Below are 17,814 nucleotides of genomic sequence, written 5' to 3'. Positions count from 1 at the left end.
GTAATTTTCCCCACTGGTTTATGTTCCTTGTGTTAATTTCATTTCTGTTTCTAAGTTAACTCGTCCACCTCATTTCTGCTGTTGTGTGAGCGAGGTTTCAGGCTTGTTTAGTAGAAGAGTCAAGGAACATTCCAATTGGACAATCCTGAACTTTGGACTTAAAAGGGGAACTCCACCTATTTTTCAAAATATCTGCATATTTCAGTGGTTGAGATGTAAACAACGTCATTTGGAGTGTTTTGATGTGAAATGATTCACTATAGAGAAACATACCACCTCAGATTTTTTGCAGTGGTGCTGATAGGAACCAGGTGTCGCAAAGTCTACAACGCAAACACAGCAATATTATTTACTATCCAACCACTAGTGAGCTCCTCTGCCATGAAAGTCTTTTAAAAGATACATTTCAGGCCAAAACCTTCTCAAAAATGTTGTAAAACAAAGTCTCAGGCATCAGGCAGTGTATTCTTAGCCATTTTGTCTAAAACTTTCTTTGAGAGGACTTTTAAAGGTATTAAATGTTTCAGACCTCTGGTTCCTATCACCATCACTGTGAACAATTCTGAATCTAAGTTTCTCCAGAATGGAGCATTTCACGCCAACCACTCTGAGCGACTTTGTTTGCATCTTAATGATTAAATTATGTAGAATTTTTGAAAGATTTGTGGAATTCCCCTTTGAGCTATCCAGGTTAATGTGTCTTTTAAGTTGTATTGTTTTAATTGACTTTCAGTAAATAAACATAAGCATAGAACACTAAATGAATTGATGCATTGTGTGCATATATGTACTACATTACTTTAAGGTTTTACTGGGTTTTCACAACACAGGTTGATTGTGTAGCTCTAAAAATATATTTTAATGTCCAAAATTTCATTTCAGTTGTGTGGAAATCCTGTTCATGACTCATGAGTTTATTTAAAGAGCATGGCCGGATCTACCATATGGGTTATCTGGACAACTTCCCTGCAATGTCACAAAGCACTGCAAAGAATAGGCTATGCTTTGATTGAGATCCTTACCCTGTTTTTGCTGGACAGTTTGGTCATATGTTATCTTGTTTTGTTGAGTTAAATTCCATAAAGGCCTGTGTCCTCCAGCTGGTTTACAAAATGTGCTGAGACGACTAGGCTACTTGTTACACATTGAATATTTTTGAACACCTATTTTGTTTCTTGGTACATTAAGGTCTTGGCTCACTATCTCAGCGATGTGTTTGGTCTCATGTCTTATCCTATATTATCATCAGTAGGTTTGTGGGTGACGGAGCACCATAACTGCTCTGCACAGAGCAATAGATCTTAATTTGGCCCCGATGAAAAGTATTTATTTGCAGCCTTTTGAGTAAGGGTTTCAGAGGCATATTCTAGGCCTACGAGTGAGTGCAATTTATTTTCTTTGTGTTGTATTTCTTCTATGTGAGGCTACTATATACGCATTAAAGGGGAATGCCACCAATTTTGGACATAATTAAATGGTTGAGATGTAAACAAAGTCATTCAGAGATATTTGATGTGAAATGCTTCATTCTAGAGAAACTTACTGAGTTAGAATTGTTCACAGTGGTAGTGATAGGAACCAGACATCTGAAGAGTTTACTGCCTCTAAAAGCTCCCTCACAGAAAGTTAGTACATGAAGTGGTTATGAATAAGTTATCTTCAGGAAGATAAGTATCAACTTGATGCCTAACACATGTTTTAGGATAGTTTTGCAGTGATATTTTGGCCTAAAATGTCTTGTTAAGCCATTTATTGTAATCCATTCATAGCGGAGGGGTACATGCAGAGCATTGTAAGACAAAATAGTCCCCAAAGAAAACACATATTTTCAAGTTTATTACTATGTTACCATCATAGTAATAAACATATAAAACTCAGGGGGCACATTGCGATTTTGAAAATTTGGTGGAGGTCTCCTTAAGCAAGTTTTAAGTTTCGTTCTCTCAGTTGCAGAAATGTCTTAGTCAACCTTCTAATGAACTGCTTTTAAATATCCAACGCAGCTTGGAACACAGTGGGAAGAGACTGGATGATCGAAGAGGGTCAGGCTGGAAAATCGAAGCACCAGGCAAGATCTCCGAAAGTGGCGTTTCTCAGTGGAGCGCCGCTCAATAGTGTTGTCGCCCTTTCCACGCGCACAGGCTGCACATGGCTAAATACAAAGAGTATTTCTGTTTTCATTAATTTGGCAGTTTTTGTGTCAGCAGAGACTGTTTCTGAAATGTGCAGCAATCAAACGCAATCGCTTTTCGCTAAATAGGCACGGAAATGGCGAAAAGGTGTTGAAGAGATCTCTGCACGAAATCGCGCCTAGTAGTGTGCGCGCGCACGCACACAGGTGGGCGGTAAGCGGTCTAACAGTCTTTCCTGTGTTCCATTTAGTTGGACAGTACTTTCCTGTATAATTTAATCTGAGAGGAGTCTGCCTCCTTAAATACTGAGGCGGATGCCACTTGCTCAGCTTTACAGACGGAACTTTGGGGGCGTGGTATGCAAAACTGCGCCGTGCGCTCCGCCCACAACCAGCACACACAGTTACGTTGTGACAGCCTATTGTTTTGGTGCCAACAACGTTGAAATGCAATTCCTTACAAAGTTGTGACGTTATCTGGCAACGTTTTCGACAACGTTTTGACAACCTTCTAGAATCCTCTTAAGTTCCATTATGTTGCTAACAGGTAGTAATAACACATAACACTGTATGGCAACGTTACTGAACAATGAGTTTGTAACAACGTTGTGACAATCTTGTTCAGACAACATAAACAGCACCACCTTTTGATAACGTTGCAGCAACGCTGTAAGAAAGTAGATAACATTGTGTCAATGTTTGCTGGGCACCCACCCACCCCCAAAAAAAAACCCACCCCAAACGACACATTAGTTGCTGTGCTATTGCTGTTGTTGTTTGTTGAGACGTCTTTGTGTGTTGTTTGTGTGTTATTTTGTCAGTCTGTGGGTGGAATGTCTACCGTAAAGATTAGTCCTGTGGGTGGAGGTGACCTTCCCCACCATTAGAGCTGTTTTTTAGTGCCCTTTTCTGCCTTGTTCAATAAAAAGAGCATTCCTGAAGAAGAAATAATGGCCTCCTCTGGTTCTTCTCTGCCAAAACACCACAATACGGTTTTTATTTCATCGTCTTCTCTTAGTTCAGCATGTGGACTGCTTTGATATTGCTCACAACTCTCTTTCACAGGCTTTAACATCTTATTTTAGACCAAAAGAATCCCAAATAGAGAAGAATACATTGCTACCAAACTAAGACATTCATCCAAAGTTCTACATGGCTAAAAGACATAGCAGTGGCTTACTGGGGACCCCAAGCCAGCTGGGGGCTTCTCGAACAAGTAGTATTTGAAGAGCTTTACTCTTAAACGCTGTATGTCCACTTCTACCAGTTTTGGTGCTATGTGGCAAGTTTTTGAAAAGGATAAAAGATATAGTATTATTTCTCTAATAAAGGTGATATTAATCTTAATATAGCATATATATCTATACCATGATATGTCTTGTATGTATGAAGCCACTGCCAACCACGTATGTCAGGAAAAACAACATTTTTGAAAGTGGTCTATAATATGTTTTAAAACAAAACACTTCATTTCTTTCTTTACTTTATATATTATTTAGTTATTCTATTTCCAGAAACAATTTACTATACCATATTTCTCCTGTAGGCATTCATTGTTTTGTTGTCTTTACCTTAACATTCGTTTAACTTTGTATTGATCAAAATTCATTATTCAACTATTTAAACTTTTACAGGCAAAATTATATGATGGGTGTGCTGGAGGGCTCCTTGACCTTGACAGAGGACTACTATACCAACACACACATACACACACACACACACTCACAGAGGGATATCTCAAGAACCAACTAATCTCTAAGGACTAATGACTCAAGCAGAAGTAAAAGTAGCTACCAAAGACCAGCTTAAGTAAAAGATATCATGTCCAAAACACCCCTCAAGTACTGAGCTCAGAGTACAGAACTGCAGTGGCAGAGTGCATCAAGCATCTATCAGCAGATGATCTGAAAGCCTAATCTTTTGTTTTTGGGATCCTTTTGGAATAAAAGAAAATGATAAAGCTCCAAAACGAAAGCAAAGCAGTCCAGAAGGTGAAACAACAGAACAGAATTAAATTAACCTCCCCCCAAAAAACAAGAGCTTAATGTCAAGAATTAAGTTAAAGTTGAGAAAGAATTAGATTCCAACTCAGTAGCTACAAGTAAAACTATTATGACATGAATATAAATCCCTCCTGATTGTAGTTCAGTACATGGAGCTGTGTGAATGAAGGTCTTACCCACCTCCCACCTGAGACACACACACACACACACACACACACACCTACACTTAAGGACTGGCACACATTCCTGCAGTTCCTCCACACGTTGAGCAGCACTGCACCAGCAGCTGACAGCTGCCACCAGCCGTGGACGACCAGACTTAAACTCTTCAGTCTGAAATACTGTAGTTTTGTGGGAGAGAAAGAAAGAAAGACAGCGACGTGTTCGGCACGCGGCTCGACCATGTCGCCAGTCTCAGCTGGCTTTGGTGAGAGATGAGCTCAAAGCTCAGCCCGCTCAAACCCCGCAGCACTGCTGGGATTCTCCAGCCGACATGGAGGCGACTCCGGAGCCCCTGTGGTCCTCCACGGCCGCCCTGTACGACGAGGACGAAGGCAACGACACCTCCAGCAACATGTTCGAGCAGCCCGACTGGCAAGTGGCGCTGTGGGCCGTCGCCTACAGCCTAATCGTGCTGGTGTCCGTCGTGGGCAACCTGACGGTCATCTGGATCATCGTGGCGCACAAGCGCATGAGGACGGTCACCAACTACTTCATCGTCAACCTCGCCTTCTCCGACGCCTCCATGGCCACTTTCAACACGGTCTTCAACTTCGTCTACGCCCTCCACAACGACTGGTACTTCGGATTGGGATACTGCAAGTTTCAGAACTTCTTCCCCATCACGGCTGTGTTCTCCAGCATCTACTCCATGGCAGCGATCGCCGTAGACAGGTGAGGAGATGAGCAGGGAGACCGATTTCTCTCTCAAGCGTGGAGAGCCTCATGAAACCAACATGTACAGATTGGTTTGTCTGCAGCTTTCAGCTGTTCAGGTAAAATGGTGCATCAGGTTGTTAGAGCATATCGTTTATTGCGAATCCTACAGGTGTGTACTTTCTAAACGAGCAATAGGAAACAAATAAGCTCACTAAATGACAAAGACATGGTCATTTTCAGTGAGAGACTGTGTAAATGGCTGTGCTCCACGCCACATCCAGCATGTACTTCTGTAGGGATTCCTTTGGCTTTAGCATACAGCTTTTCATGTCCTCCAGCACACTAGATGATCAAACTGTATAAACTAACTATAATATCCACTCTTTATGTCCAATTTCAGCTCATGCTCAGGCTACTAGTGTATTCTTTCTGTATAAGCCAAAACAATTGCTGTGAATGGGCTACAGAAGTCAGCTGTTTGGTTATTGCACATAAGGTAACAGGAATTACAATTGAGTTTTTATTGGGGAGCTGAGTTAAAGAGTGGCTCTTATCTATGCAGTGAAATGTAATGGTCTTGAACGGAGTGATTTGGCTTCGACATAGAGCTTCTCGTATATGTCACATCAGGTGATAAACTCATTTATTTCATTTTTAGCTAATACGTAAGTGAATGACTATAGGAAATGCCATATATGCTCATTACATTATAAAAGTTATCATTAGTGGAAATTTGGGCAAAATAATAGGTTTGCCATTCATCGCATATGAAAATCTAATACATGGCAATATATGCTATGCCATTTTCAAATATGTGGCATGTATTTCAGGCATGTATCAACATATACAAACATATGTGTGAAACACATGTATTTCCCAATATATGATAGGAAACACTCTTCATATATGGAAGGCATATATTACTCATACATGCCAGTATCATGTTATTCAAGGTTTTTTGCATCTCTTTCCTTCTTCCACAAACGTCCCAATGAAGTGAACATTAGTGTAATAGCTACATAACTAAACTCTAAAATGTGCATATAATAAAAGCGTTAAAAACATGAAATAAATGAAAATATTTTTCCTGACACATTTGAATAATATTCAAAAGTAAACAGATAACATAGCAACAGTTATAGCTGTACATGGATGGAGTCAACCATGTATCAGACCTATATGTATGATCTATATATTACACGTGTGTGTATTCACATACCTATCAGACATATATGTATGATCCATATATTCTGCATATGTGACCATATTTGATACTTACAAAATATATGTAATTTAAAATATAGGGCTGACAGATTTCTGTATGCGGTGGTTTGGCACATGTGTCCCCTATCAGCACATAACCCCTTGTCTCACCTCCTGATGTGCTGAAACGTGTCTAAGACTCAGTTCAGCACTAACAGAACTGTAAAGGCAGTCACTTCAGCTGAGATGGTGAAGGTGGATCTGCGCTGCGTGTTCTGGATGAAAGTGGAGTCGGTGTGCAGTTTGATGAATGAGTGCGCGTTCATGTGAAGACTGGTGTTCCACTTTTTTAGTCTGACTGATCCGCTGAAGCTGTAAGGCTGTTGATCAGACCGAGCGCAGACTCTGTATCGGCGGCTGATCTGCGCAGACGGTGATGGTGTCTGTGCGGTGTGCTGGTGCTGAGGCGCCGGCAGGGGGCGCGCTGCTGCTCTTCAACAGGCTTTATTTTGTTTAGTGTATTTTTATGTTTAAAACTAGGATTGGAGTAATTGGAGTTATTTCAGAGTGATTTCCGCTCTCTGCTCCTTTTTAGAGAGAAAAAAGTGTGTGTGTGTGTGTGTGTGTGTGTGTGTGTGTGTGTGTGTGTGTGTGTGTGTGTGTGTGTGTTGTTTGTGCACATAGACTGGTCATTAGGGATCTTCAAATTCTTGGTTTTACAAAAATGAAGTCTTCAATAATAGGAGGTCCCTGCTTAAAGATACTGTTTATTTATCATTAAGTGTCTGTACTGTTACATAGTCATTTCTGACACTCACTTGTTTATGAGTAACTGGACAAGTCATCGTGTATTTTAAACCGGGCACCTAAATGTAGTATTCTGCTGTGTGTGTGTGTGTGTGTGTGTGTGTGTGTGTGTGTGTGTGTGTGTGTGTGTGTAAATCCAGTGTTTACCAGAATGTAGGACAGCAAAACAGGAACGTTTTACTGTTATGGGGTGCAGATGGCTGATATCAGAATTGAATGTGGGGATATGGGAATTGTGTATTAATTCAGCTGAAATGTTCATACATACAGTACTGTGCATAAGTTATGGGCACCTAAGTACATTGTTCAAAACTGAAGATTGAGTTTCATTCCAAAATGCTGTTATGTCCATTTGTAACAATTTTGGATATAAATGTTTTTTTTCTTAAAGAGTAATATCTGACTTTACTGGAATTCCCTTTTTTATTTCTCTCATAAATGTGGTATTAATCATAACAACTGTTCGTTTGGACAACACAGTGCCCTGCAAAAATATTGGCACCCCTGTTAAAACATGAGTGAAACAGGCTGTAAAAAACTTTCTTTACTGCTTATCGCTTTGAGCTTTCATTCCAAATTTTAACGAAACTCTAACCTTTATTTGAGGTACAATGAAAAATAGAAAAAAATAAATCTAAATCTAAACCGATGGCTTTATTTTATGCTTGTAAAAACAGTGTATGATGCTAGAATAAATGAAAATAAAGACAGGAACAAGTAACAACAATTTATTTTCTTTGAAAAAGTAGTAGTAGATGGATTTGGTTAATTCCATCAGCAGCACACTTAATTTAATCAATCAACATTGATCAGCCAAACCAGCTCTGGATGCTAACTACTAATAATACTGAGCTTACTGGAGGAGAGGTTTGGCAATGGTTAAACAAGCACATTGACATACATAAAATCACTGCTATTGAATGAATGTTTTCTGAACAAATAAACACTTACTGCCTAAATAAATATATGTTTAAATATAATTTTCTCAGCTGTCTAAAACTTTTGCACAGTACTGTATCTGCTGATGTTAATACTAATACTGAGGCATAAACTTTCAGAAAGTGTGGTAATTGTAACTAGTGACCTCAAATAGCATTACAAAGAAAAGTAACATTTATTTCTGTAGGGTCATAAATGCATTAAAATTAATAAATATTTTAAAACAGTAACCCAGCATCATCCCACAAACCCTGACTGACACCCTGGCACTATTTGGACTCAGTTAATCTCTGTGCAGCTGGATACTTTTTAAATTTTCAAGAAACAGGCCCCAGACCATCAGAATCCATAACATCTCATCCTCCCCCATCATCCTTAATACCAGCTCCCCTCAGGGATGCATCCTGACCCCCCTACTATATATACTGCTGACGTATGACTGCTCAGTCAACCATCCAAGCAATCACATTTGAAGTTTGCAGACGACACGGCAGTGGTGGGACTCAACGCTCACAGCCATGAGTACACGCAGGAAGTGGAAATACTGGAAGCCTCTCCATCAATGTAAAGAAAACAAAGCAGACAATTGTGGGCTTTAGGGGGACCGGCACCACTCCCCCTCCCCTCCAGATCAGGGCTGCTTCAAATACCTGGGGGTTACACTTATCTGCCAACCTCGCCTGGACCTACAACACAGCCAGCATAGTAAAGAAGACCCATCAACGCCTCTGCTTTTTGAGGCGGCTGAAGTTCGCTGGCCTTGGCATCTCAGCCCTCATTTCCTGCTACAGGTCTGTGGTGGAGAGCATCTTCACTTCCTGCATCACTGTGTGATACGGCAACCGCTCTGCTGCCGACAGACTGGCACTGCAGCAGGTGGTAAAGACTGCGCAGAGGATCATTGGCAGCAGCCTGCCCACCATCAGTGACATTTACAACAGCAGGTGCAGGGAAAAGGCCTCCTGCACTGGGAGGGACTCTACTTACCCTACTAACAGACCGTTTGCCCCCCTCCATTCAGGTAGGAGGCTACACAGCGTTAAGGCCAGAACTACCAGGCTGACGAACAGCTTCTTCCTAGAGGCAGTGAGACTGAACAGGTCTGCATCTCACAGGTCACACATCAACAGCTGCTGCTATTATCACTATAATTCCCCATCAGGGCATTACTGCAATTTGAAGCTAAGAAATTTTGCACTTTAAGAGTGACAATTCTATAATCGTTATTATGACTGTTGCCTTTACTGGGCATTGCTGACATTGCTGTCATACATATGTCATAAAATATTGGTTTTAAACATAAGCCAAATCTATACATCTGTACACTGATGATCATTTTCTTAAAAAATGATCTGCCGATACTGATATGATTCTGACATCATCGTGCATCCCTAATATGTGGGATATTTTATGACACCTCAGTAGGGTTGGGTCAGTTGTAGCACAGCTGCATTTAGCTACAGAAGGCAATAAAAATACCCCTACAAAGAGAGGAATACAAACACGGGTGTGTGGGTATTTGTGTTTTCTCTTTCTGTTTCGTGCTTCATTACTCATGAAAATGAGGTAAGTACACCGAGAAAATGATGATGAAGAAAATGATTCTGTGCCCGAACATCACACAACATTACCCTGCTGCTGTTACTCAGCGTGACTTCCCAACAAGAAAGTCCACTTCTGTTATTTATTTACATAATGAGAAATATGCATAAGCAGCGTTGAATTGGGGATGCAGTGTAGTCTATATTATTATAATCTTATGTTTTTGTGTTAGTAATAGACAGTGTCACCTCTGTCATTAACATAGGGCAACACTTTCCCTCTCCACAAATGGAAATGACTGTTAGTGTTAATGTTGATCACTGTAAACAGGTAAAACTGTGGTTTGTCTGGACTGATGTCACAGCTGTATTTATTAGTCTCACTTCTTCATCAGAACAGAGAACACTGGCATAAGTCCTACTGAATTGTTGTCAAGTGTTTCATGATTTGGAGTTGCATCATGCAAAATCATTGCATTTGAACTGAGTTTGAAATGTGTGTGTGGCATTTTAATGTATGACAATAGCATAGGGGAAAGAGAAAAAGCATTCTTAACTTCATTGTACATAGATTGAGCAATATTTTGACCCATTACTACTATACTATTTGTCCGGCATAAAGTATTCGAACATTATACATTTATTGCATTTTGGCAGATGCTCTTATCCAGAGACTTACAATTTTATCATTTTACACAGGTAGGTGAAGTCTTACCCAAGGACTCTTATTAGTATAGTGTAGGGTGCTTGCCCACGCAGGGGGCCAAACAATGTAAGGCAACTGGTTTTCAAATGGTGTAAAAAAATAGATGTATATGACAGTGACGTCATTCATTTACCTCTACAGATACATGGCCATTATCCACCCTCTAAAGTCAAGACTCTCCTCCACCACCACCAAAGTAGTGATTGCCGTCATCTGGGCTGTGGCTTTCTCCCTGGCCTTCCCTCAGTGTTTCTACTCCAGCACTAAATTCTACTCTCATCGCACTGTCTGCATGGTGGAATGGCCTGATGACTACGGAGGGAAGCACCAGCTCTCGTAAGAAATACCAAAAAGCCTTACTGTATTGTTTTTATTACATATTATTAGCCTTAGGAGTAAAATACTCGATTATTGATTTAATCTTCTATGGTGGTCCTTAAACAGAAGTCTAATTAAAGATGCATCACCTTAAATACAATGTTTGTTATAAATGTACCTCAGACTTTAAAGACAGATTTGCCAACGATTAAGCTCAGCCTTGGACTACATTACACTGTCACCGGGAATTCTCCATCAAAATTCATTTTAATACAGGACTTAGTTTAACATTTGTCCAGAACCCTAGCTGTTAATGGTTCTTAATGTTAATGGCATAAAGATGTAGGACGGTATTCTCTCTTACTGACTGAGTAATTAATGATTCTATGGGCCAGGTTCCCAGACATTGATCGAGCCTAGTCTAAATGGCAGTGTGAATTACTATTGGAAAGTCTGAGACTAGACTTACTCCATGTCTAGGAAACCAGCCTGCTGTCCTAAAGTGAGCATGAATTGGACAGTGCCTGCTGTTCAATATGTACATATTGCTCTTTTGTCAGTGACTGTTTTATTATTAATGTCATGCTAATGATATAGCGCATGATCTAAACACATATTACAATGAAACAATATTTAAACTCTCCAGGTACCAGATTGCTGTCATTATCCTGATCTACTTGCTCCCCCTGCTGGTGATGCTGGTGACCTACAGTCTGGTGGGCCAGCGTCTGTGGGGCAGCAAAATCCCTGGTGAAGCTTCAGACCACTATCAGAACCAGATACAGGCAAAGCGCAAGGTCAGCTTGAACATCCTCGCTCATGATTCTGTGTAGTTTGGGTCATGTTGACGAGTGCTTAACACTTCATTGAGTTTTCATTACATGCACAAGTCTGGGTGCTTAATGCATACGGGCGTTTATATATATACAGAAGCACAAATGTACCCAAGCTACCTCAAGTTAATGCTCATATATATGAATTAAATTTTCTTGTCTGCTTAAAGAACACTTGAACAGTCACAATCATATTTTCATAAAGTATAGAGCAAAAGTCAGAGACTTCCTTTTTGTTTGTTTCCAACCCCAAAGAAAAAGTTGGGACGGTATGTTAAATAAAAATTAAACCTGAAAACAGTGATTTGTAATTTATTTTTCACTTTTGTTACACCAAAAACAACAAAACCGCAGATTATTTCATGTTTTACCATATAAATTTTGTTGTTTTTTCAACATAAACACTTATTTCAATTTTCTTGTAACATACTTCAAAAAAAGCAGGAACAGTAAAGCATTTACCTCTTTGTAATGTTGCCATTTCTTTTTACCACACTTATAAGACATCTAGGACTGAAGACACCAAGTGATGAAGCGTTTCGGTGTAGTTTTGTCCCATTCTTCCTGCAAACAAGATTTAAGGTGTGCAATAGTATAGCGTCTTCTTTCTCGCATTATATGTTTTAAAATGCAGACACGTTCTCTATTCGGGACAGCAGGCAGGTCAGTCCAGCACCTGCACCCTACTCTTCCACAGCCATGCCTTTGTAATGTGTGCAGAATGTGGTTTTTCATTGTCTTGATGAAATTTGCATGGGCGTCCCTGAAAAAGATGTCACATTGAAAGCATCACATGTTACTCCAAAATCTCTATGTACTTTTTGGCATTAATGGTGCCATGACAGAAGTGTAAGTTACCTTTGACAGGGGCACTGACGACCCCACACCATGACAGGCCCTGGCTTTTGGACTTGTTGCTGGTAACAGTCTGGATGGTCCTTTTCAGTTTTGGTCTAGAGTAAACAACATCCATTTCTTCCAAAAAAAACCTGATTTGTTTGACCGCTGTACACATTTCCACTGTGTGAGGGTCCATCCCAGATGCCTCAGAGCCCAGAGAAGTTAACGGCACTTCTGGACACAGCTAACGTTAGGCTTCCTTTTGGCACAGTATAGTTTTAACTGGCATTTGTGGATGTAACTACATATTGCAGTGCATGATAAAGGTTTGCTATAGTAACCCTGAGCCCATGTGGTGATATTGCTTGTAGATGAGTGACGGTCAGAGAGCACAGTTATTCAGCTTAGGCTTGCGTCTCTGCCCTTTACGCACTGTAATCCCTCCAGATTCCTTGAATCTGTTAATTATGTTATGCACTGTAGAGGGTGAAATATCCAAATTGCCTCTTATCTATATTTGAAGAACATTTTTCAATAATTTTCTCATGCACTTGTTGGCATACTGGTGGTCCTCTGCCCATTTTTGCTTCTAAAGGACTAGGCCTTTCCTGTATGCCGCTTTTGTACCAAATCACGATCACAGTTTCAAATTACATCATTATTTAATTCTTTTACCTCATTAATAGCCCAAAATTGCCCCGTCCCAACTTTTTTTGCAATGTGTTGAAGGCCTGAATAGCCGGAATGGATGAATATTTGCAAATTAAATTAAGTTGACCATACAAAGCATGAAATAACTTGTGTTCATACAGTCTGCAATGAAATACGAGTCAAAGTAAATTTTAGAAATCACTGCTTATTTGAATTTTCCATAGCATCCCAACTGTTTCTGATTTGGGGATGTAAATTCCAGTCAAAGCGACCAACAAGGACAAGTTCTTCATTGTTCAGCAACAGAAAAAAGCAAGCATCATATACTTAACAGAGAATCACCTGAAAGCCTCCAACACTAAGTAAAATACAAAATTGATCAGTGTTTAATCTGTCCACTTTTCATTTTAGAAAAAACTCTCCAGCCACTTTATCTCTTACATTAACCACTGAGCTACAGCTTTGGCCTCCCAACAAAAACTGCTGCTGAAGGACTCATATTGTTCCCCTGTAAAGTGCTGAGTTTGAGCACATTAGCTGCCCTGTGAATTTCTTTCTTATGAGCATCTAAAATGGCTAAGGGAGGTGTTTCTGATTAGATTAGATATAAGATAATCTACTCTTTCCTTCAGGAGTGTTGTTTTATTTGAAGAATAGTATATTCTTTCACAAATGTATGGGTCAAAATTATTGGCACCCCTGAAGAATATTTTAAATAAAGCCAAAGTAGTTTTCATCTTTGTTTATTGCTCCTAGTCTCCAGGACCTCCATTGTTATCTATGACCATTTCCTGATTCCTGTGTTGACTATGTGTGTGAAATGTGGAGAAAGACTCATACTCCTTTACTCTTCATTAAAGGTGGTGAAAATGATGATAGTTGTGGTGATGACCTTTGCTATATGCTGGCTACCCTATCATATCTACTTCATACTGGGCAGCTTCAAGAGGGACATTTACAACCAGCATTATATCCAGCAGGTCTACTTGGCCATCTTCTGGTTGGCTATGAGTTCCACCATGTACAACCCCATCATATACTGCTGTCTGAACCAAAGGTAAAGATTTACTGTTTCTACTGGAGCTGAAAGAAGGCAGTGGCGTGAGTCTCATTCCATGTTTTTACAGATTTGAATGAAAGGATAATCTCAGTGTTAGTTCTCATTAGTTTGCTAGACTTCCAGTGTCTGCTTACAGATTAAGGCAGTGTTTCTGATATCAGTTCATGATAGAGATTAATGAGCCACCTTATGATGGAGCTGCTTTTGCAATGTTTCCCAAAAGCCTTTGTAATTGTTGAACTTGTGAGTGAGTTTACAGCTCTTTGTTATCTCCATAGTCCCACAAAAAACATAGTCCATTAGTAGTCAAACAGTTGAAGCTGTCTATAACACTTGTGGTCCATCTCTGGTAAAAATTGTAAGGATATGTATGGATATATATAATTTAGGGTCCATTTCCAAGAAAGGGATTAAGCCTAATTCTGAAGTACACAGCATTCTGAATGGAGATTTTCCATTGAAAAGAAAATGTGGTCCAGGACTGGGTTTAACCTCTGTGCTCAAAAATAGCTTGTTTTGTGAAGTTAATTTGATAATGCACACACATTTCCTTTCAAATAAAGTCAGTATACAAAGTATAATATATATAGAGACAAAGACATTTCAGTTTCTTTGGAATGGAATTCTCTTTTGCTCGACATAAACACTCATTCATTCATTGAAATGCACTTTCATTGATTTTTGTCCATTTTACATATAAAGTTACTTAAAGACATCACACTTCATGTCCAAAACAGGAAAGCAAAGGCTCAACAATGATAAGCAAACCTACATTATAATATCTCCATATCATCACTGTCCAAAAAAAAAGTATCTCCAAAGTATCTCCATTTTTGTTGTTTTTTTATGTCACAATGAGTGGATCAGTAGAAATGCTCCAGAATTACTTGGAATAAAATCTGTTTACGTTAACATACATTAAAAGTGAAGTATCTTCATTTTTGGAGATCATTGTTTTGTTTTTTTGGACAGTCCTGGGTTAATAAATGAATTGTAGATCTAAATCAGGAATTATAGGTATAGGTAGTAACATTTGTGTCGTACCAGAATAAGATGAATTACCTTGCATCTGATTTATATCACTGTGTATAATTTTTAAGAAGGCAAACTCTGAATGAAATGCTTTCAAATAGTGCTTTGTAATTGTACGAAATATTATGCTAAACAACATATTGTAAAAATAATAAACATACAAAAAAATCTATTGAGAATAAAAAAAAATAAAAAATTGTTAAACATTTCAAGGCCATTCACTGATGACATGGTTACAGCATCTGTCCATCAGGAATAGAGCAAGTTGGAGCAAGTTTATGCATGAGCATCCGGCGGGCTGACTTGTTAACAGGCCCATATCCTACATTTTTCTTGTATGTTATTTTATTTTTTCCCTAAGGTCCATTTATAACTCTTGTGCAGTTTATCTACCACAAACAATCATAATTCATTTATACTTGACCATTTTCCTCTCTTGAATTAAACAAGCTGATTTTGTTACTGTACCTTTAAGACTGACTTATGTATCACATGATCTCTGTTCTGATTGGGTGCCCTGTATTGTAATGTATAACATCAGCGTAAATGGGTGGACCTGAGCGGCTGTAGGCAAAATCGATGGATATATTTAAATACATTGGTTTTCATGACGTCACAAAAACTAAATCCAAAACAGGCTGTTTCTGCAGCTTGCTGTCCATAAATGGCTTACTTCATAAAAGTGAGAGAAAGTCCATGATGTGCGGTCTTCAAATAATGATATAGCTAATATTCTACATTAGGTACTAAAGGTTTGGGGAAACAAATAATATCAAGACAGAGTTTACATGCTTTTGAGAAACACACCCCTGCACTAGATCACACAGGTCATGCTCATTATCCATTTTAATCCCTGCTTAGTCTTAATCTGTTATGGGGAGCTACTGTTCCTTAAAGAGATTTAATTCTATTAAACATGTGGGTGTCAAATTAGCAAATGTAGGCAGCTGGAACAAAGTCCTATAGCAGATTTTTGACTTTCTGAACCTAAAGCTTCCAGCACTGGTGTAGAATACTTTGTTTAGTCGATATCTGCTGCATCTCCTCAGATTCCGGTCAGGATTCCGGCGAGCGTTCCGTTGGTGTCCACTCGTCAAGGTCTCTGAGGAGGACAACATGGAGCTGCAGCGCATGAGAACCTTCCGGACCACCCGCAGCTATCGCACGGAGACCACTAGCATGATGTCCCGGAACCATGCTAATGCTCTGGAAGATGCTGCGCCCAAGCTGATCAAATCCTAGGTTCACTTGAATGAAGGTTCCAGAGAGTTCAGAGTGAGAGAGGGACCTCCTACAGCCTGGCACAGTCACATCACCACCAAATACCTCACTAAGGAGTTTGAACGCTGCTCCTGTTGAGTTTCACAGGGCTGTTGTTCAGCTGGAGTAGAAGGGTACTCCCATGGCATAAGCACCAAGTCTTAATTGTCACTGTTCTTCGTTGTGGTTGGTTATTTTAAGTGTGCCACCTGGTTTCGTCGATCATTATGTGTGAATAGGTGAATTGTTCAAGCTGTAAATACTGCCTCAATGTGAAGTGGCAGCTCTCATTATAAAAAGCAACTGCTGAAGGGGTGAGACGTGCAGATCCAGTAGATCAAACACCTCTTAACAGTTTTTTTTAGCCAGGCATCTGTGCCTCAGGTCAAGTATTGCTATAAAGCAAGACAAGGCCACTTAGTATACATACATTTACTGTGGTGTTAGGTTGACAGTGTAAGGGAAAGAAGGAGAAGAAGGGATTGTTAGATGGAGATAAAAAATGCTCTTCTTATATAGTATATAACACCTGAAGGAACTGCTCATGAAGGCCAAAACTCACTGCAATTGTACATACAGTGCTGTCTGCGAGTAGCTGAACAGTATTTGAACATTTGTGTTGTTCTAGTGTTGGACTTAAACACCTTGAATTTGACATTAATCAACGACTGTGCAGAATCCCAGCTTTAATTTGATCATACGTTATGTGCATGGATATCGGCTGAACCATGTAGGAATTAAAGGCCTTTTTATCCTTAGCCCATTTTAGGATAAAATTACCTGGATTGTTTCTTGGCCAGCTGTGTGTGCTTTCATTAGTTCATGCAGAAGAGAGCTAACAAAAGGTCTGGTTTTACATAGGACAGTTTTAGCTGGAGTCAGTTACCACTGCCTCTCAGTTGAGACACAAAGAGATGTTAGTGGTAGTAAAACAAGCCATCCTGAAGCTGAAATAAGCAGAATAAATCAAGCAGACAAAATATTAAATGTGTCACTATATGATTATGAAGCTAGAACATATTGGTTTACTCAGCAATAGCAAAAAAAAGTAGACCACAGTAATGGATGGCTGAAGAATCATGAGGAAACCTCATTTCAGCTGTCGAGCAGATCGAGAGTGCCTCTCATAGATGTGTCAAAGAACACCACAGAGCGAAGAACACACCAGCAGGACACAAGGGGTTTATCACAACATGCACACCATCTATGCCTTTAGAACAGAAAGGCCTGGTTACTGTTTGCTTGAGACAAAGTTAGATGGACAGATGGGGACTAACCTGTGTCAGAGTGATGAAATGAGGACAGTATGGAAGAAAAAAAAGAAACAATTCATGATTCAAAGTGAACTGCTTCAGCTGTGAAACATGATGTCTGGCTTCTTCATTGAAGCTGAATTCTGAACTGTACAGTGAGGCCCATGAACATGGTTCTCTCTAACCAAACTGTTTCTGTTTAAGACAGTAAGTTCTATGTAGAACTATTTCAGGTTAAAAGGGTTCTTTGCATGGTGGAATGGTTCTTCAGATTGATGGAGAATGTGTTGTATACAGAACCAAAAAAGGTTCTGCTATTGTTACAATGTCAAGATGTAACTATAGAAGAACCTTTTTT

At 39.6% G+C, this 17,814-nt stretch overlaps 1 protein-coding gene across 1 annotated transcript; it reads left to right on the top strand.

Annotated features, from left to right (window-relative positions):
• The first annotated feature begins 4,503 nt into the window (after nt 1–4,503).
• tacr2 (tachykinin receptor 2) lies at nt 4,504–17,740 on the top strand. Its single transcript, XM_036573471.1, has 5 exons — nt 4,504–5,028; nt 10,351–10,545; nt 11,174–11,324; nt 13,712–13,908; nt 15,993–17,740. Exons 1-5 carry the CDS (start codon nt 4,628–4,630, stop codon nt 16,183–16,185), a joined length of 1,137 nt encoding a protein of 378 aa, XP_036429364.1. The 5' UTR covers nt 4,504–4,627; the 3' UTR covers nt 16,186–17,740.
• The last annotated feature ends 74 nt before the right edge of the window (nt 17,741–17,814 follow it).

The sequence above is a fragment of the Colossoma macropomum genome, unplaced genomic scaffold (assembly GCF_904425465.1).
Source record: "Colossoma macropomum unplaced genomic scaffold, Colossoma_macropomum, whole genome shotgun sequence".
Classification (NCBI taxonomy): Eukaryota; Metazoa; Chordata; class Actinopteri; order Characiformes; family Serrasalmidae; genus Colossoma; species Colossoma macropomum.
Note: the sequence above shows the minus strand (reverse complement) of the source record. Positions and strands in the feature narration are given on the sequence as shown.